At 35.3% G+C, this 21,246-nt stretch overlaps 1 protein-coding gene across 3 annotated transcripts in view; it reads right to left on the bottom strand.

The window, feature by feature from the left end:
• The window catches only part of CLCN3 (chloride voltage-gated channel 3), a 113,498-nt gene extending 93,031 nt beyond the window's left edge, over nucleotides 1-20,467 (bottom strand). For 2 of the 3 annotated variants that reach the window (XM_074276488.1, XM_074276491.1), the window contains exons 1-2: nucleotides 20,330-20,467; nucleotides 12,216-12,391 (exon numbers count right to left, since the gene is read on the bottom strand). In XM_074276488.1, coding sequence (XP_074132589.1) covers nucleotides 12,216-12,375 — 160 coding nt within the window. In that variant the 5' untranslated portion in view covers nucleotides 12,376-12,391; nucleotides 20,330-20,467. The remainder of the gene's footprint in view (nucleotides 1-12,215; nucleotides 12,392-20,329) is intronic. The other variant, XM_074276493.1, reaches the window with a different exon arrangement.
• Between the last annotated feature and the right edge of the window lie 779 nt (nucleotides 20,468-21,246).

Raw genomic sequence — 21,246 nt, 5'->3', positions numbered from 1 at the left:
ATGGTATACTTAGAGAACCCCAAAGACTCTGCTAAAAAGCTATTAGAAATAATTCAGAATTTTAGCAAAGTCGCAGGATACAAAATAAATCCACATAAATCCTCAGGATTTTTATACATTACCAACACAATCCAACAGCAAGAGATACAAAGAGAAATTCCATTCAAAATAACAGTCGATAGTATCAAATATTTGGGAATATATCTACCAAAGGAGAGTCAGAAATTATATGAGCAAAATTACAAAACACTTGCCACAAAAATAAAGTCAGATTTAAATAATTGGAAAGACATTCAATGTTCTTGGATAGGCCGAGCGAATATAATAAAGATGACAATACTCCCCAAACTAATCTATTTATTTAGTGCTATACCAATCAGACTCCCAAGAAACTATTTTAATGACCTAGAAAAAATAACAACAAAATTCATATGGAAGAATAAAAGGTCGAGAATTGCAAGGGAACTAATGAAAAAAAAGTCAGAGGAAGGTGGTCTAAGTGTACCTGATTTAAAGCTATATTATAAAGCAACAGTCACCAAAACCATTTGGTATTGGCTAAGAAATAGACTAGTTGATCAGTGGCATAGGTTAGGTTCACAGGACAAGATAGTGAATAAAAATAGCAATCTAATCTTTGACAAACCCAAAGATCCCAAATTTTGGGATAAGAATTCATTATTTGACAAAAACTGCTGGGAAAACTGGAAATTAGTATGGCAGAAACTAGGCATGGACCCACATTTAACACCACATACTAAGATTAGATCAAAATGGGTCCAAGATTTAGGCATAAAGAACGAAATCATAAATAAATTGGAGGAACATGGGATGGTTTACCTCTCAGACTTGTGGAGGAGGAAGGAGTTTGTGTCCAAGGGAGAACTAGAGACCATTATTGATCACAAAATAGAACATTTTGATTACACCAAATTAAAAAGTTTCTGCACAAACAAAACTAATGCAAACAAGATTAGAAGGGAAGTAACAAATTGGGAAAATATTTTTACAGTTAAAGGTTCTGATAAAGGCCTCATCTCCAAAATATACAGAGAATTGACTTTAATTTATAAGAAATCAAGCCATTCTCCAATTGATAAATGGTCAAAGGATATGAACAGACAATTTTCAGATGATGAAATTAAAACTATTTCCACTCATATGAAAGAGTGTTCCAAATCACTATTGATCAGAGAAATGCAAATTAAGACAACTCTGAGGTATCATTACACACCTGTCAGATTGGCTAAGATGACAGGAACAAATAACGATGAATGTTGGAGGGGCTGTGGGAAAACTGGGACACTGATGCATTGTTGGTGGAGTTGTGAAAGAATCCAACCATTCTGGAGAGCAATCTGGAATTATGCCCAAAAAGTTATCAAAATGTGCATACCCTTTGACCCAGCCATACTACTACTGGGCTTATACCCCAAGGAACTACTAGAGAAGGGAAAGGGTCCTGTATGTGCCAAAATGTTTGTGGCAGCCCTTTTCATAGTGGCTAGAAGCTGGAAAATGAATGGATGTCCATCAATTGGAGAATGGTTGGGTAAACTATGGTATATGAATGTTATGGAATATTATTGTTCTATAAGAAATGACCAACAGGAGAAATACAGAGAGGCTTGGAGAGACTTACATCAACTGATGCTGAGTGAAACGAGCAGAACCAGAAGATCATTATACACTTCAACAATGATACTGTATGAGGATGTATGCTGATGGAAGTGGATTTCTTCAACATAGAGAAGAGCTAATCCAATTCCAATTGATTAATGATGGACAGAACCAGCTACATCCAGAAAAGGAACACTGGGAAATGAATGTAAACTGTTATTTTTACCTTCTGAATCCAATTCTTCCTGTGCAACAAAAAATTCGGTTCTACACACATATATTGTATCTAGAATATACTGTAATATATTTAACATATATAAGACTGCTTGCCATCTGGGGGAGGGGGTTGGGGGAGGAAGGGAAAAAATCTGAATAGAAGTAAGTGCAAGGGATAATGTAAAAAATTACCCATGCATATGTACTGTCAAAAAATGTTATAATTATAAAATAAAATAAAAAATTAAAAAAAAAAAAAAAAAAAAGGGAAATTTTAAACTCATAATTTGCAGAAGCCCTATTAGGTTCTTACTAAGTGCTAATGAGATAATGAGATATTAGGTTCTTACTAAGTGCTAAGTCGGTACTTGACAATTCTCTAGTTCTGGCCTTTCCTGGGGAAGAGCTTGCATGCTTAGGAGGAGCAAGTTCATTGATTGAAGTAATTCTTCCCAGAAGCCCTTGCATTATCCCACGCCCATTCTCTGGGAAGATAAAGAGGGCAGCTCTGGAGGAAAAAGGACCAGACTTGAGGCTGCTCTCTACAGGAAGAAGAATCTGTCAGAGAGATTTGAGTTGACACAGCAGATCTCCTCCCAGATAGCGATCGGCAGCTTCTGGAGACAACAGCATGTTACAAAGCCCAAAGCAGGACAATGTCTTGTCAAGGAACTTCTCTTCTTGGCATAGTTGCCTGTCAAGACTCCTGCCTGCTGTGAAGATATTCTCTTTTCAATGTTAACACCTCTCTTTATCTCTCTGTCAGGATTTCTCTGCTAGGACCTTTATCTCTTTGCCAGGACTGACTTCTCAGTGCCAATAAAACTTCCCTTTTCAAACTTTTCAGGTTTGTGAATTCTTTCACGTTGAATCTACACCGGGGGCAGCTAGGTGGTGCAGTGGATAGAGCACCTGAATTTCAGCCCTGAATTCAGGAGGACCCAAGTTCAAATCTGGTCTCAGACACTTAACACTTCCTAGCTGTGTGATCCTAGACAAGTCACTTAACCCCAGCCTCAGGGGAAAAAAAAAAAAAAAAGAATCTGCATGGACCAGTATCACACCCTAACTCTCTGCACTGCCACTAATCACATCATTTGGTTCCCTAACGCACCAGGTGCAGCAAGTTAAGCTAGTGTTTCAGCTGATCATTTAACTGAGATCAATGATGATGATACTGATAGATAAAATAAATGTGGACTCAGTGTCATAAACCAGTGTGACAACTTGTGTGTTGTAAATTTCTGGTACAGAGCTGTATAGATTTGAGATGAAACTAGGAAAAGATATAAATTTCTTGATTATACTTCTTAATAAGGTCCTCAAAGCTATTATTTTTGCAGGGAAGACTTACATGAACCAATCCAAGGAAAAGCAATTAAGAACCAGAAAAATAATTTTTATAATAATGTAAAAGGAAGAGAAGGGAACAAGCATTTAAATGATACCAACTAACCAGGTACTAAATGATTTACAAATATTGTCTCATTTGATTTTTCTTAATAATGCTATTATTATCCCCATTTTACAGTTGAGGAAAATAGATTAAGTGATTTTATTAGGTCACAGAATATTTGCATAAAGAATATTTGAAAGGGACAGCTAAGTGGTGCAATAGAGCATGAGCCCTGAAGTCAGAAGAACCTGAGTTCAAATTTAGATTCAGACACTTAACACTTCCTAGCTGTGTGACCCTAGGCAAGTCACTTGACCCCAATTGCTTCAGCAAGGAAAAAAAAAAAAAAAGAATATTTGAGGTCAGATCTTTTTTACTCCTTTTTGATTCTATTCACTGAATCCTTAGCTGAAAACAATATTGACTCCAGAAGTGGTCAGTGCAGTGATCAATTGTGATGTAAGAAGACTTGAAGTATGCTTCTAGCCTTCCTTATAGTTGCTGAATAAAACAGATTTTCCAAATACAACCAATTTTGTTCATTTATTCTACTCAGTTTGTTGCAAGAAATCCTTTTTTTGAAGAAGACAGGAAAATGTCATTGGAAAATGATATTTTAAATAAAATATTTTTTATTTTTCTTTTTAGTAAACATTAAGTTGTGGTGAGAAAGGTGCTTAGTAAGTTTTAAAGCACTGTATAAAAGTGAATTATCAGTTTTTGCTATAAAGTATATTATTATTCCACCAACCTCAAGGTTTTAACAACTCTGATTCTTTTGAGAGAAATGATTATTAAGTAACAAATTATTGGGGAGGTACCTGACCTTTCCTAAAAACTTACCCCACCTAAATCATCTTATCTAGAGTTGTTGTGCTACCCAATTAGAAAATCTTTTTGTATCTTATTTTTTTCAAAAACATATAAAGATAGTTTTCAACATTCATTTTGTAAGACTTTTGTGTTCCAAAACTTTTTCCTTCCCTCCCTTACCTTCCTCCTCCCCAAGACAGCAAACAATCTGATATAGGTTGATTATATACTATTCTTTTAAAATATTTCCATATTTGTCATATTGTGCAAGAAAAATCAGATCAAAAGGTGAAAATACGTTTCAGTCAATCCATATTCAGTCTTTATGGTTCACTCTTTCTTCAGATGTGGATCACATTTTCCATCCCTAATCAATTGGAATTGCCTTGATCACCTCATTGTTGAAAAGAGCCAAGTACATCACAGTTGATCATTACACAATCTTCTTGTTATTGTGTACAACGTTCTCCTGGTTCTGCTCACTTCATTCAGCATCAGTTAATATAAGTCCAGGCTTTTCTGAAATCAATCTGTTCATCACTTTTTATAGATTAGTATTTTAGTAATACTAGTAATAGTAATACATTCATGTACCATAATTTATTCAGTCATTTCCCAACTAAAGGGCATCCACTCAATTTCCAGCTCGTTACCACTATAAAAAGAGCTGCTACAAACATTTTTGTACATGTAGGTCCCTTTCCCTTTTTTATGATCTCTTTGGGATACAGACCCATTAAGACACTGTTGGATCAAAGGGTATGCACAGTATGATATCCCTTTGGGCATAATTCCAAATTGCTCTCCAGAATGGTTGGATCACTTCACAACTCAACTCTACCGACAACAAATCAGTGCCCCAGTTTTCCCACATCACTCCAACATTTATTTATCTCTCTCTTTTCCTGTCATATAGCCAATTTGAGAGGTATGTAGTGGTACCTCAGAGTTAATTTAATTTGCATTACTCTGATCAATAGTGATTACGTGAATTATTTTCATACCACTAGAAATGGCTTTAATTTCTTCATTTCAAAATATGAATAATTTTCAGATGAAGAAATTAAATCCAATTAAAGAATCTTACAAAGGGGCAGCTAGGTGGCGCAGTGGATAGAGCACCAGCCTTGAATTCAGGAAGACCTGAGTTCAAATCTGATCTCAGACATTCAACACTTCCTAGCTTTGTGACCTTGGGCAAGTCACTTAACCCCAGCCTGGGGGGGGGGGGGGAAGAAGGGGGGGAATCTTACAAAGAATTTAATCTGAGGTGTATTCCAGCAAATTGTGTTCCACTTCTATGCTACAGTTTCCTTTATGAAGAAGTATAGATGCTTTGTTTAGATTGCTTGAGGCTGGAAGAAGTCTGAGATCATTCATCCCTCAGACTCTCCTTAGAATAAGTTTACCTCTCATTATAATATTCATTCTTAACTCATTGTTAACCAGAATTGATTGCCATTCCCAGGAACATCTACTCTTCTAAGGATATATAAAGGTTGAGTCACTGATCTCTTTTATCAATTATCTGCCAAAATGATTAATAAAATGATTAATTACCCAGAAACCATGTCTCTCAAACCTTTTAAACATCATGCTTCCCATTTTTTTCCCTCTGGTTCCTGAAGCCAGGAGCTACAATAAAAATGGCTCAAATCTACTTCAACTGTCTTTCCAAATATTAGTCTTCACATTTTGCCAATTTCCCAATATTATTAAGAATCAAATTTACAACATGTGATATACCCACTAATATAAGTGCAATGTAAATATTTTCCCATTATGGTCAACCATGGAAATTTCAGGTTTTTTATTAAAACAAATAAAAGGGTAGTAACATGGTGTCACAGAAAAAGCAGCAGCTTTGCAGTCAAAGAACCTGGGTTCAGATTCTGTTTCTTTATGCATTCAATGAGGAAGTTAGACTAGATGTAACTTCTAATGTCTCTTCTAGCTCTAAAACTATTACCTATGATCTTAAATCTCCCTGTAATAGCAATATGTAATTTTACAATTGATATTACAATGCCCCCCAGAGGCAAGACCAATAGGCCTATAATTTTACTCTACTTCAAGTTTGAGCTCTGTAAAATATTGTAATATTCTGAGATGATATTCCTTTACATAAAGTCTCCCAAGATTTTATTTTTAGAAATCATTTTGGATGAGTCCATTCTGAGAGGTATTTTATTTATCATTTAAAAATAGTTGTTTTTTTTTTTTTTCTTTTTGGATAAGATTAAGTCCTCAGGGAAAAAAAAAGAAAATAAAAAATTTCTCCTGTGACCTTCCCATTGCTATCCCCAATCCACTTCATAAAAAGAACTATAAGCAAGGTGAAATCCTATTAGAGTTTGTCTATAAATTTATACCAAGTTCTTTATCCCTCAGCTTTGGAAAAAGTAATTTACTTATTTCAAATGCAGTTTATTTTGCTATTCATTATTTCAATAAACAAATATTAAATATCTACCGTGTATAGACTACAGTATACCAGAAAGAATAATCTTTGTATTAAACAAATGGTAAAGGTATTAGAAAGGAGCTAAACCAAGCTATATGGAAATCAATTATGAATTCTAAAACAGCATAGAAAACATCCTGTAAAGAATGGACTAGACACTAGAACATAAAGCAAGTCATTCCCAATAGATATGTGGTCAAAGGATATGAAAAAATTGTTTTTCAATAGAAGTGAAAATTATGAAAATATGTATACATTTTTACATGAAAACACTTGCCAGCAAATCACTAATGGCAAAAAAAAAAAAAAAAAAAAAAGAACATTAACTCATACCCAAAAGCCTGGCAAAGATGACAAAGATAACAAAATATGGGAAATTAATATTGAAGAGACTAAGATGGAGACTGGGGGATAAAAGGAAATGAATGACAGAAGAAAAGACAAAAGGTATCAATAAAAGCTACTCATATATCCATAAAGAAAACAAATCTCTGAAAATTCAAGAATGTATCATTTACTACATTACAGGATCATAAAATTCTATAGCTGGGAGAGTCCATGTATAGTCTAACACTTTCAGAGAGATGAGGAAACAAATCCAGAGAGGCAAATAAAGTGACTTGTCCAATATCACGAAGACAAAAAGTAGCAGGGCCAGGAGTCTTAACTGACATCTTCTGACTCCAAATCTAAGGCACTCTCTATACTATCCTATGCCCCTAGACAAGAAGGAAGGAAGGTGGTAAAATGATATCAACACTCCCATTGTGCATCCTCCTCAAATCATTCAGCAAAATAATGTGAGTACTATATTTGCATATAAAATATTAACACTCAAATTTCCTTAACATGATCCAAAATGAAGAGCTTATGGATACCATTTGCCAATGGGCACATACAAGTTACCTCCAATAAACTTTTTAACTTTTCTAAGAGTAAAATAAACATCTCTGAGTGTATTACTATAACTATTTGACAATACTGATTTCATTATCAATAAGATACAAATTATATGGTGACTCTTGCTAAAAAAAAAAAAAGAAAAAAATGTTAACACCTGTGATGTAGTTTATGACCTTTTTAATGACTAGCTTAACTGGGCTGACAATCTAAATCCCCTTAAGACTTAAATACTCTTTAATGCAAAATATAGCATTTAAAAGTTTGAGCCAACATGAATTCAAGACTGGCACTGCATCAAATATATCTTCAACATCTTTTTTTAAAAAGAGATTATTGGAACCAAATAACTTAGTGATTTTTAAAACAAAGTACAATGGTTTAAAAACAAAATGTCATAATTAAAGAAGTCTTGATGACAATAATATATTCTCTTAAGAGATAAAGTTTCATCAAAAAAAGTGAATTCAGAGCCAGATCTCAGGTTGAATCTTTACCCTGAGCTTACTACCTGTAAGTCATGCGAATCAATTAACTTTTAAAAATTCCACTCCCTAACCCATAAAATGAGGAAAATGGAGTATATAATGTCTTAGATATCTTCCAGATCAAAAATGATAAGCCTATGAACAAATTTATATACAATTTTATGCTTTATAAAAAGTAGTTGCGAAGTGCAAATATTATGCCTTACAGATGAGAATGGTAAAGAGAAGTTAAATGGCTTGTCTGATTATCTACATAGTGAGACATAGTGATCACCTCTGGCTCCAAGTCCACTTCAAGCAACTAATGTTCAAGAGCTTAAATCTGTGATCCCAGGAAAACAGACTATTTCATTTGTCTTTCTCTTTCCTCAAATTAATATAATTCTCTGAACTTAATAAATTGTTGTTGTATAGAATCAATTCTAATCTTACACTCTGAAGCTGCACAAAATTGGGTCTCCCCTTCCACATTGAATCAACACAGACATTTAGGATTAATTGGGTCTTTAAAGATTATCTGCTCTAATCCAGATAAGGAAATTAAGAAACAAAAAAAAATTAAGTGAATTTTACCATTATGTCTAGCTAATAACAAGATTTAGATTAAAAGTTGGGTCTTTTGAGTTATAGTCCAGAAAAAAAGGACAATTTCCAGAAAGATGCAGAGACATCTAAAAGGAATCAAACTCTTTGAGATCCTCCTCAAAAATAAAGAGAAATACTGAAAAAGGAACAAAATTACCATTAGTTTATATGAGAAATTTCAACTTACGAAAATGACAAGTCAACCAAAGAAAATCTCCAATACAGAAATTACTATGGAGTAAGAGAAGTAAATGAAAATGCATCAAAGGAATTGTACACAAAATAGCATCAAAAATAAAATAGAACGTTATAGTTAAATAGATAACAAACACATTGAAAAAAATTAAGAACTCTGAGGTCATCTTTCTTCCCTCTTTCCCATCTACTATATATGAACAGCTATAAATCTAGTTGCTCATTTTTGCACAGCATCACTTATATCCATTTCCTTCTTTCCACTCACTCCACTATTATGGTAGTTGAGGCCTTTATAACCTCTTCCAGCTATATTATAATAGCCTCCTAATCCATTTTCCTATCTCTAGTCTCTCTTGTCTCCATGATGCTATTAACTTTATATTCCTAAAATAGAGATATGACCATATCATTATCTTATTCCAAAATACAGCTCTGGAATAGAATATAAACTCATTGGTTTGGTCTTTACAAATCTAGCTATGCCACTCATTTTTACTAGTCTTATTTTATATTAATGCCCTTCATACATTCCACAATTCAATCAAACTAATCTGCTAACTGTTCCCAAGTACATTTCCTGCCTCTATGACTTTTCACATGAGACTCCCCATGTCTGAAATTCACTCTTTCCTTATGTCAGCCTCAATGAATTCCAAAGTTGTTCCAAAGAATAATTCAGGTACTCTTCCCTAGGCCTTCCTCTCTCAAAGGTGTTTTTGTTTACTTGTCTAAATGCACATTGCCTGACCTCACCACTTTGAAGAATGTAAGTAGGACTAGAGCTTCCCCAAGTAAAGCTACAATTTATTTCCTTTTTAGTCCTTATGTTCCCAGCACTCCACAAAGTTCAGGACACAAAGCTGAGACTCTGAAAATGCTGATTGGTTATCTTTACTGTGATCTTTGAGAAGAATAATTTTCCACTATTTCTTTAGCCTATGTATAAAACGTCAAGTTTGTGTTCAAAGTATTTAATACGACTTTTGATTTTGTTATTCTCAATATCACAAATTTCAAAAATGCAAAATATTTTTAAAACATTTCCAAAATTTTAAGAGTATTACTCTGCCAATAATGTACTCTTTCCATCAACCCCACTAGCTTCTTCTACTTAAGGCAAAGACACAAGGGTAAAGAGCTTCTTTTTCCTACTGATAGTTTCCAAAGCCTTAACTGTATTGCAAGAGTTACACAAAAGATCAATCATGTCCAACTAGTTGGTCTTACAGATGATAGAAGCCTGTGAGCAGCTGCCATTATGATACGCTTTCCATAGCCTCTCCAATATCTCAGTCAACAGAAAAAGGTGAGATGCTTTAAATAGACTCTTGCTGCTAATTCCAGGAATTCTTGGTACCTCTTTGCTGATCCAAAATTATCAATTTCTCTTTCCTCACAATATATTCCTTCCCTATACTTTACATTCCCCAAAAGACTATCAGTGACACTTCTCTCCTATAGTAAATCACATAATTTCAGAGAGAAAAAGTTTAGGAACAACTGAAAAAAGTTTAGGAACATGAAAGGTTTAGGAGCAACTATTATTTTATCAGATTTGCCAATTACACAAGTTCTAAATATATCATAAACCAAGTAAAATGAAATTAAGTTAAAATTAAAGGAAAAATTATTAAGTTTTGAAAATAGGTTCGGAACTACTACAAAATAGTAAAATATTTATTCTTGGAAAATCTAGCATTAATTAAATCTTCCACATAAGTACTTCAAACAATATACATCATCCAAAATAGAAGCTACAACCAATCAGACTCCCAAGAAACTATTTTAATGACCTAGAAAAAAATAACAACAAAATTCATATGGAAGAACAAAAGGTCAAGAATTTCAAGGGAATTAATGAAAAAAAAAAAATCAAATGAAGGTGGCCTAGCTGACCTGATCTAAAACTATATTATAAAGCAGCAGTCACCAAAACCATTTGGTATTGGCTAAGAAATAGATTAGCTGATCAGTGGAATAAGCTAGGTTCACAAGACAAAACAGTCAATAACTATAGCAATCTAGTGTTTGACAAACCCAAAGACCCAACTTTTGGGATAAGAATTCATTATTTGACAAAAACTGCTGGGAAAACTGGAAACTAGTATGGCAGAAATTAGGCATGGACCCACACTTAACACTATATATATATATATATATACCAAGATAAGATCAAAATGGATCCATGATTTAGGCATAAAGAACGAGATCATAAATAAATTAAAGGAACATAGGATTACCTGTCAGACTTGTGGAGGAAGAAGGAATTTGTGACCAAAGAAGAACCAGAGATCATTATTGATCACAGAATAGAAGATTTTGATTACATCAAATTAAAAAGCCTTTGTACAAACAAAACTAATGCAAACAAAATTAGAAGGGAAGCAACAAACTGGGAAAACATTTTTACAGTTAAAGGTTCTGATAAAGGCCTAATTTCCAAAATATATAGAGAATTGACTCTAATTTATAAGAAATCAAGTCATTCTCCAATTGATAAATAGTCAAAGGATAGGAACAGACAATTTTCAGATGATGAAATTGAAACCATTTCTACTCATATGAAAGTGTTCCAAATCAGTATTGATTAGAGAAATGCAAATTAAGACAACTTTGAGATACCACTAACCACTTGTCAGATTGGCTAAGATGACAAGAAAAAATAATAATGAATGCTGGAGGGGATTTGGGAAAAATGGGACACTGATGCATTGTTGGTGGAGTTGTGAACGAATCCAATCATTCTGGAGAGCAATCTGAAATTATGCCCAAAAAGTTATCAAACTCTGCATACCCTTTGATCCAGCAGTGCTACTACTGGGCTTATATCCCAAAGAAATACTAAAGAAGGGAAAGGGACCTGTATGTGTCAAAATGTTTGTGGCAGCCCTCTTTGTAGTGGCTAGAAACTGGGAAGTGAATGGATGCCCATCAATTGGAGAACGGTTGGGTAAATTGTGGTATATGAATGGTATGGAATATTAATGTTCTGTAAGAAATGACCAACAGGATGAATACAGAGAGGTTTGGAGAGACTTACATCAACTGATGCTGAGTGAAATGAGCAGAACCAGGAGATCACTATACACTTCAACAACGATATTGTATGAGGATGTATTCTGATGGAAAGGGATATCTTTGACAAAGGGAAGATCTAATTTGGTTCCAATGATGGACAGAATCAGCTACACCCAGAGAAGGAACAATGGGAAATGAGTGTAAACTGTTTGCATTTTTGTTTTTCTTTCCAGATTATTTTTATTTTCTGAATCCAATTCTTCTTGTGCAACAAGAGAACTGTTCAGTTCTACACACATACACACACAATATATGTATCTAGGATATACTATAACATATTTAACATGTATAAGACTGCTTGCCATCTAGGGAAGGGGATGGAGGGATGGAAGGGAAAAATCAGAACAGAAGTGAGTGCAAGGGATAATGTTGTAAAAAATTACCCAGGCATATGTTCTGTCAAGAAAAAGTTATTAAAAAAAAAAAAAAAAAAATAGAAGCTACAAATTCAACTTACCAACTGAGGCATCACCATCTAACAAATTGTCATCTTCAGAGGTCTGGAAGTCCATAATAACACCTGCTCCATCTAAAAGTTCCTCGTCACTACTTGCACTTGTTATACTGTTGTAGCTGTTTCGATAGTAACCTCTATGGAACAGTTGCTCAGACTCCATTTAGTTATTTGATGAACTAAAGAAAATTTTAGAAAGAACTTTATTTTAATATTTTCTTATTAGATAATACTACACTATGTAATATATAACAATAACAAAAGACAAAACTTAAATGAGATTTCAGAGCTTAAAGGTAAAATTACATTGTATTGTTATTATTATTATTCTATTTACCTATTTTAAATTCAGTTTTTATAAGATAAAAATCTCCTGGTGAACCACTATTTTTTTGACTCTATAATATCCCTTCATTGTTCTTTAATTCATTATTTATATTCTATGTTATTATTATATTCATGGGTTAGATAAATGGTTACTATTTAATGAAAAATTAAGTCAATTACATTTTTCAAGACCAATAACAACAAATAACATTCTTATTTTCAATACTCTCATTTTAATTATATAGAGAATTCATTATTTACTATGTTCTTTTAATACATTTCTAGCTACTTACTTTTTATCAAGGAGACAAGTATTATTATAAAAAGGGATTTTATAAAGCATAAGAGTTCCATATAGAGTGGTATATTCTTGGCATATAATGTTTTTGTCATTTTAAGGTGATCTCAGAGATATTAGGTATTAATGAAACTCAATGAATCTCACTTTCCTTGTCTGTAAAATGAGGATTGGACTAGATGATTTCTATTGCCCTTCTTAGAGCTAAAATTATATGACTGTAAAAATTTGCATCTAACAGAAATGTACTACTCAAAAGTCTTAAAAGTTCTAAGAATAAGAGGCTAAAAGACAGTCTTATACAAGCAGCCAGAGAGACCATAGCTTTGTAAGAGATATTAAATGACCAGCCACAATTTTAAAGAACTGAAGATAAAACATGCTACTCACTTCCAGAAAGAATTGAGAGACTCAAAAGTACAGATTGAGACATTTTTTTTGGACTTAGCCAATGAAGGAATCTGTTTTGCTAGACCATATATGTTCATAACAGGGATTTTGTCTTTCTTTTTTCAATGGAGGAGAAAGAGTGAAGGTAGGGAAAAATATGTATCTGACCAAATATACATTGTACCAAATGACATACTAAAGGAAAGGAGTAAAAAGAAACTATTATTCTAGAGCTTAAATTTTTTTAAACAAACATTACAAAATAGAAATACCAAAAAAAAATATGCTTTTGGTAAAGTCCTAAAATAACAACTAATACTTTTCTGATTCTGTTTATAAAAACAGAATCAAATAATAATAAAAACAGTTATGTTTATGTGCAGAAATATAAATTTCATGGAGAAAACAGAATTGATCAAAGACAGAGTAATGTCACCAGTTGTTAATAGTATCTAACTTAATAATTTCCAACATATAATTATCTATATTTTTAATTATCTATATTTTCTAACTTCTTGGAAGATATCAAAATTATAATAAAAATCATCAAAGAAACATGACTATTCATTCATTTTTTATTTGGATTGCCTTTTATTTGACCTTTATGGAGCTGTGAGGAAAGCATTAAATATCAGAATGAAATGAGGCACCTATAGGTCTCTGAATAGTTAACACAATTTTCTAATCTATAAAATTAATAAAAAAAATTTATAACAACAATATTATAAAGAAAATAACTTGCAAAGGCTTAACTCCGATCAAAGTAATAATCAATCAGAATTCCAAAAGGTTCATAATATTTCCATATTAGTCATGTTGTAAAAGATAAGTTTAAAAAAAATCCTCAAGAATATTAAAGCATTTTTTTTTAAAGAATATGTTTCAATCATTCAGACATTACCAGTTCTTGGTCTGGGGATGGATAGCATTTTTCATCATAAGTCCTTCAAAATTGTCTTACATCACTGTATTGTTATGAATAGTTAAGTCATTCACAGCTGTTGATCTTACAATCCTGTTGTTACCTTGTACACAGTACATGTCACTTTGCATCAGCTCACGTAAGTTTTTCCATATTTTTCTGAGAACATCCTATTCAGCATTTCTTATAGCACAATAGTATTCCATCACAATTACACAGAACAATTTGTTCTCCTATTCCCCAATTGATGGGCATCCTCCCAATTTCCAACTCCCTACTACCAAAAATGAGCTGCAATAAATATTTTCATACATAATAGGTCCTTTTCCTTTTTGTTTTTTATCTTTCTTCATACAGACCTAGTAGCAACACTGATAGGTCAAAGGGTAAGTATGCATAGTTTTATAACTCTTTAGGCATAGTTCTGAATTGCTCTAAGGTATTATTGAATCAATTCATAACTCTAGCAATAGTGCCTTAATGTCTCATTTTCCCCACATTCCCTCAACAACTGTCATTCTATTTTTCTGTCCTATTAACCAGTCATAAGGTAGTAGCTCAGAATTGTTTCAATTTTTATTCTTCCAATCAACAGCCTTCCCATATGGCTATAACTACCTTTGATTACTGTAATGTTCTCTCTAAAATGTAATGTTCTCCCGTTGAGGTTTTCTTGGGGTCACTGGAGGCAGTCTTCGTTTCTGTTCAGTTAATACCACAAGTAAAACCCTGTGTAAAAGTCCAAATCCTTTATTATCTCCTTCAAAGTCTTGTCTCCTTTCCTGGGGCCCGGCTAGCTATCCTAGAGGCCTATCTCTCCTTGGTTCCGAGAGCTTAAGCTCCTGCTGCCAGTCCTTTGCCTTCTCTCCAAATGTCCATCCTGGCTAAGGCTCCTAGTTTATAAATGCTCCACACTGAGCATACACCAATCATTATATCACTAGAAAACCATTATTTGTTGTAGGATTAAATCATTGCTAAACTAGATTTAACCATTGTCTTCTCAATTCCACTTAGTACCTTGTAAGCATCCTTTGTTTCAAGTTCAGAGTTCTGGCCCATAGTCTCCTCAATTCCACTTAGTACCTTGTTCCTGGCCCATAACAGATTACTTCATCTGAAAACTGTTTGTGGTTCTTGATCATTTCTAAATTAGGGAATGGCTCCTATTTTCTATAAATTTGACATAGTATTCCATGTATTTGAGAAATGAGACCTTTATGAGGGAAAGGGACTCACATGTGCAAAATTGTTTGTGGCAGCTCTTTTTGTATGGCTGGAAGCTGGAAACTGAGTGGATGCCCATCATTTGGAGAATGGCTGAATAAGTTATGGTATGTGAATGTTATGGAATATTATTGTGCTATAAGAAATGGTCAGCAGAATGATTTCAGAAAGGCTGGAGAGATTTACATGAACTGATGCTAAGTGAAATGAGCAGAACCAGGAGACACGGCAACAAGAAGTTGATCAATTCTGATGGATGCAGCACCCACCAACAATGAGATGATTCAGATCACTTCCAGTGATCTTGTCTTTTTTTTTTTTTTTTTTTTTTTTTTTTTTTTTTTTTTTTGGCTGAGGCAGTTGGGGGAAAGTGACCTGCCCAGGCTCACACAGTTAGGAAGTGTTAAGTGTCTTGAGAACAGATTTGAACTCAGGTCCTCTTGACTTCAGAGCTGATGCTCTATCCACTGCACCACCTAGCTGCCCCTCCAGTGATCTTGTTGATGAAGAGAACCATTTGCATGCAGAGAGAAGACTGTGGGAATTGAGTGTAGTTCACAACATAGCATTTTTACTCTTTTTGTGGTTGTTTGCTTGCATTTCATTTTCTCATTTTTTTCCCAGTCTAATTTGATTTTTCTTGTGCAGCAAAATAATTGTATAAATATGTATGCATATATTAGATTAAAAAAAAATCCTAAACTCAAAAAAAAAAAAAAAAAAAGGAAATGAGGTTTTTATTAGAGAAACTTGCTTCAGTTTTTTTCATAGCTACAATTACTAAATGCATTTCCTTAATCCTATCCCTCTCATCCCATTTACTCTCCTCTCTCTTCTCAAAAGTGTTTTGCTTACTATCATCCTCCCTTCTCCTCTTACCTTCCTATAGCGTGAGACAGATTTCTATACCCAATTGAGTATGTATGTTATCTCCTCTTTGAATCAATTCTGGAGAGAAAGTTTCACTCACTCCTACCCCTTATCTCCCATCTTCCCTTCCACAGTAAAAACTTTTCCTTTCCTCTTATATATAATAATTTGCCCCATTCTACCTTTCCCTTTTCTCCAGTACATTCCTCTTTCACCCCTTAACTTTATTTTTTTAATATCCCTTCACATTCCATTCACACTTGTGTCCTCTGTCTACATGCATATGCCTTCAAACTGCCCCAATAAATGAGAAAGTTTTTAGCAGTTACAAGTATCATTTTCCCATGTAGAATGTAAACAGTTTAATCTAATCATATCTCTTGTGATTTCTCTTTTTTGTTTACCTTTTTATGCGTCTATTGAGTCTTGTATTTGGAAGTCAAATTTTCTATTTAGCTTTGGTCTTTTCATGGAGAATGATTGAAAATACTGTTTCATTGAATGTTCATTTGCCCCACTGAGATTATATTCAGTTTTGTGAGGAGGTAATTCTTGGGTGTAATCCTAATTCCTTTGTCCTCTGGTATATCAGATTCTAAGCCCTCCAATGCTTTAATGTAGAAGCTACAAAATCTCGTGCTATCATTATAGTGCTTCCACAACACTGAATTGTTTCTTTCTGGCTGCTTGCAATGTTCTCTCTTTGACTTGGAAGGTCTAGAATTTGGCTATAATATTCCTAAGAGTTTTCATTTTGGGATCTTATTCAGTGGATCCTTTCAATTTCTATTTTACCCTTTGGTTCTAGAATATCAGGGCCGTTTTTCTTGATAATTTCCTGGAAGATGAAACCTTGGCTCTATTTTCCAGATCAATTGTTTTTACAATGAGATATTTCAGATTTTCTTCTATTTTTTCATTCTTTTGGTTCTGTTCTGTTATTTCTTGGTTTCTCATAAAGCCAATAGTTTCCATTTGCTCAATTTCAATTTTTAAGAAATTATTTTCTTCAATGAGCTTTTGTACCTCCTTTTCCATTTCTCCAATTCAACCTCTAAAAGAGTTTTTATTCTTCAGTGAATTTCTGTGCTTTTTTGCATTTAACCAGTTCTGCTCTTCAAAGCATTCTTCTAATTAGCTTTTTATACTTCTTTTACCATTTCTGTTTTACCATATTATGTTTTTTAAAGTATCCTTTTCTTCAGTATTTTTTGTGTATCTTTTATCATGCTATTGAATTTTTTCCTGATTTTCTTGTGTCACTCTCATTTCTCTAAGACATCACTAACAGTCACAAAGAATATCCAAATTTATTGCCAAGTCTTGTCATTTCTGCTTTCACCAATTTCTCTCATGTCTTCTCTCCACTTTTACAGCTGCTACCCTAGTGCAGGCCATTGCCTATTACTGCACTACATTCATTTTTTACCTGGCTGATCTCCTTACCTTAGTTTATTCCCACACCAATCCACCCACTAAGCAGCCAAAGTGATCTACCTAAAGTTGGGACCTAATAATTTTCCCCTCTGCTCAAGTCAATACATTCAAAAGGTTCTCTATTACATCCAGGATCAACCCATGTGTCTTCTTTGACACTCTCTCCACAGTTTTCTAATCCACACATGAAAATAAGGCTGCATTATAATAGTATAGAAAGAGATGATTCAGGAAATATTAGGGAAAGGTGATCAAAATAGTCAATACATGAGTAGTATGAAGTCAAAAATTACTATAAATTTCCTTGCCTGGAAAAGATCAGTATCATTACCTGAAAGTTCAGGTGATCATGTCTCATTTTTAAAATGAAGTTAAACAGTATAAAGATTATAAAAAGCAACAGCTTTACCATGTTAGTCACAAGGTATGAATTTGGAGATCTTTTGTAGATGTGAACGAATCAAAGAAAGTTCAGAGATGGACCCAACAAATCTTTCTGATATCCATTTATGGATCAGAAATAAACCCTTAAGAGAAAATAGTATGGCTCAAAATCTTTGTACAATTGCCCTGACAGATAGGGAGAAGATCTGAGGAAGGACAGTCTTGAGGGATTCTTTCCTCACCTTGTCCAATTTAATGAAATATAAAGTCAATCTTATTTATGTGTGTATATGCTTACACGTTAAAAGAAACCTGGAATTAGGGTCTTATATGTACATATACAGACACAAGCATATATATACTAAAGTAACATCTTGAATCATTTTATTATATTTAAATTGCTCACTGTAACAGCTATGTTAATAATGTCATTGGATTAGAGAAATCTCATATACATTGGTTTAACAGCAAACAACATTTTCAAATACTAATAAATTATTGAGATAGGTATAATGAATAAAGGCCAGGATTAATTAAAAAAAGGGAAAAAAAGGAAAAAAAGAAAACAGATTTGGAAGGATATAAGGCGGAGGGAAGGAGAAACACAAGGATAAAAATGATGAAAAAAATGCACATAAGCAAAGGCAGTGTCTGCCTGTCTAACCAAAACATATTCATTCTGGAAATATTTATTTGGTATCCTAATCACGTAGATTAGTTTGCTCTAAAACAGCAACGAGTGGCTTTTTAGCACTGAGCACACTAACAGAACTGGCAGTGTCCATGTCACTGAATGTCATGAGTAGGCCTAATGGAAAAGGACCTAAGCACCTCTGCAACCTCTTTCAGAGTCACAATCTTTCTGGGCCTCAATTTCCCTCTATCTAAAGGGAGAGGACTGCACTAGATTACCTGTATGACCTCCTTAATTCTTCTTTCTATAATCAATTTCAAGCCCACCCATACTCTGCCAAGCCATATCTTGACTCATTACTCCAATGCAGACTTCCACTGATCTAAAGTAAATAGATTAGACAATTATAAACCTACCTCCACCATCCATTGGAAGAAACAATCTGTTCATTTCAAATTTTCACCCCTCCTCTCCCACAAAAATCGTCCCCAAAATCGAAATGGCTACTAACTAAAAAGACACATGCAGGGGTTCTCAAACTGGGGCCTGCGGGTGCTGAGGTTATGGTAAATGGGCTGAGGGGCGGAGACAGGGTGAGTTTTTGTTTTTACTCTAGTCCGGCCCCCAACAGTCTGAGGGACAGTGAACCCGCCCCCTATTTAAAAAGTTTGAGGAGCACAGAGGGAATCCTGTAACCGGATGTCAGACATCTTTCCCACATTTAAAACACAAATCACAGTAACATCTTTTATATAGTACATGTGAACCTGAACTTATTTTCTAATAACCTGCAAAAAGAGGTTCCTTTACTTCAGTTAAAATATCCCCACTCTGGCCTAGAGGATTAAAATGACCTAGAAGACCAATTCTGAGATGAAAAACAGTATTTATTTCTGAAAGGACCTCAACCAAGTAAGCCAATTATATAAATCACAATGATGACACTGTATTTAAAAGCTGGAAAACTTTCAAATCTGTTTTCAAACAAAGAGTTCTATCAATTCTTAAATAAGCAATTTGTAATGAACTGGAAGTAAAAGGTCTATAATTATCTTTAATGCCCGAAACTTTAAAGAAAAAAAGGAGGGGAGGGTGTTGCGCTCGTATGTTTACTGCAAAATATCAGGCTTGCCGTAGATGTGTGTATGCACACACTCATACATATCCACACCTATGTACACAAACGTATAACATACGTAAACATACATACATATATTCGAATAGAGATCGAATGAAATGGCAAGTGTTAAGCGCTCTGCAAGCCTTCAAGTGCTCTATAAACGCTAGTTATTTTTATTAGGGCCCAACATCAAAAAGGATTCATTCCCAAACCGGGGAACGCTTAACACACGATTAAAAAGCCAACCCAGTCAGAGCACAAACTTCGTTAACATATGACTCTCTTCCAAAGCCGCGTAAAAAAAGATTCGACGAGGTCTCCGAGAGCGAACTGGCAAGGTGTAAATAGAATCCGTCAGCGTTCACTGTCACGTGGGCTCATCTGTCACCCAGCGCGCAGCAGCTGGTCAGAGCGAGCTCCGACTCCGGGCGGCCCCCCCTCCTTCCCGGCCCCCAGCCAGAACGTGACAAGCACCAGGGGCTCTTTATGGCTAGACGTTTTAACTCACCTCACAGCTCAGAGGCATAGCAAAACCCGTGGCTGGACGTGGAGCGGCCTCGGTGTCCTGCATCTGATCACCCTGGAGACTAGCTACTCGGGGGGCGTCCGCGGACTTTTAAAAAAGCAAAACCCACCCAAACACTTGCGGATGAGGAGATACCTGAGGGTTTCTACTGAGGAAGAGGACACGGAATGTTTGCAGGTGGGACTTTTTTTTTTTTTGGTCCTCCTCCAAGCTCGGGAGCGGCATGAAGTCAGCTGCTTCTCGTACGCGGTTCACCCACTTCCCACACAAAAAAATGAACCCCTCGCGGGAGCCGTCAGCGGATACCAGCGGGACCCATGCTGGACCTCCCGGGGGGAGGGGCAAGGGAGGACCGGCCCTGCGCAACCCGACGAGGCCCGGCCCAACGCCACGCCCTCCGGCCTGCCTAGTCACCCCAGCCCCCGAGGCCAGGCCGCGGACCTAAGCGACCACAGCAGGATAAGGACCCCGACTCGCGCCAGCCCGGACTGACCCAGAGAAGCCAGAGGAGAAGGAGCCGGAAAAGGCCGGGCGGGGCGTCGGCGGCGTGGTGACGTCATCGCGCAGGACGAGGACGTGAAAGGAATGTCCGTCACGTCTCGTCGCCGGCCGCAGGTGCTCGATGGAGTTGCTGAAGAGAGGACCCCGGGCTTGCACTCTGACATCCTCGAGAGAAAGGGCTTGGACGTGCTCCGCGCTTTGCCAGCGTGGACGCGTTGTACAAATATTGCGCTGCGCTCGTAACAAGAATTAAGTAATAGTAACAAATCTGCAGCGCCAAACGGTGACAGGCACCCGAGGGTACGCTGCCGGAGAGCACCGAAAGTTGGGCTTCAGTCACGTGAAGGAGTCACCAAGGCCGTTCTCTTGGCCAAGATAGATTTATTCAGGGGGGCAGA

This window comes from Sminthopsis crassicaudata, chromosome 6, assembly GCF_048593235.1.
Source record: "Sminthopsis crassicaudata isolate SCR6 chromosome 6, ASM4859323v1, whole genome shotgun sequence".
In the NCBI taxonomy this organism is placed as follows: domain Eukaryota; kingdom Metazoa; phylum Chordata; class Mammalia; order Dasyuromorphia; family Dasyuridae; genus Sminthopsis; species Sminthopsis crassicaudata.
Note: the sequence above shows the minus strand (reverse complement) of the source record. Positions and strands in the feature narration are given on the sequence as shown.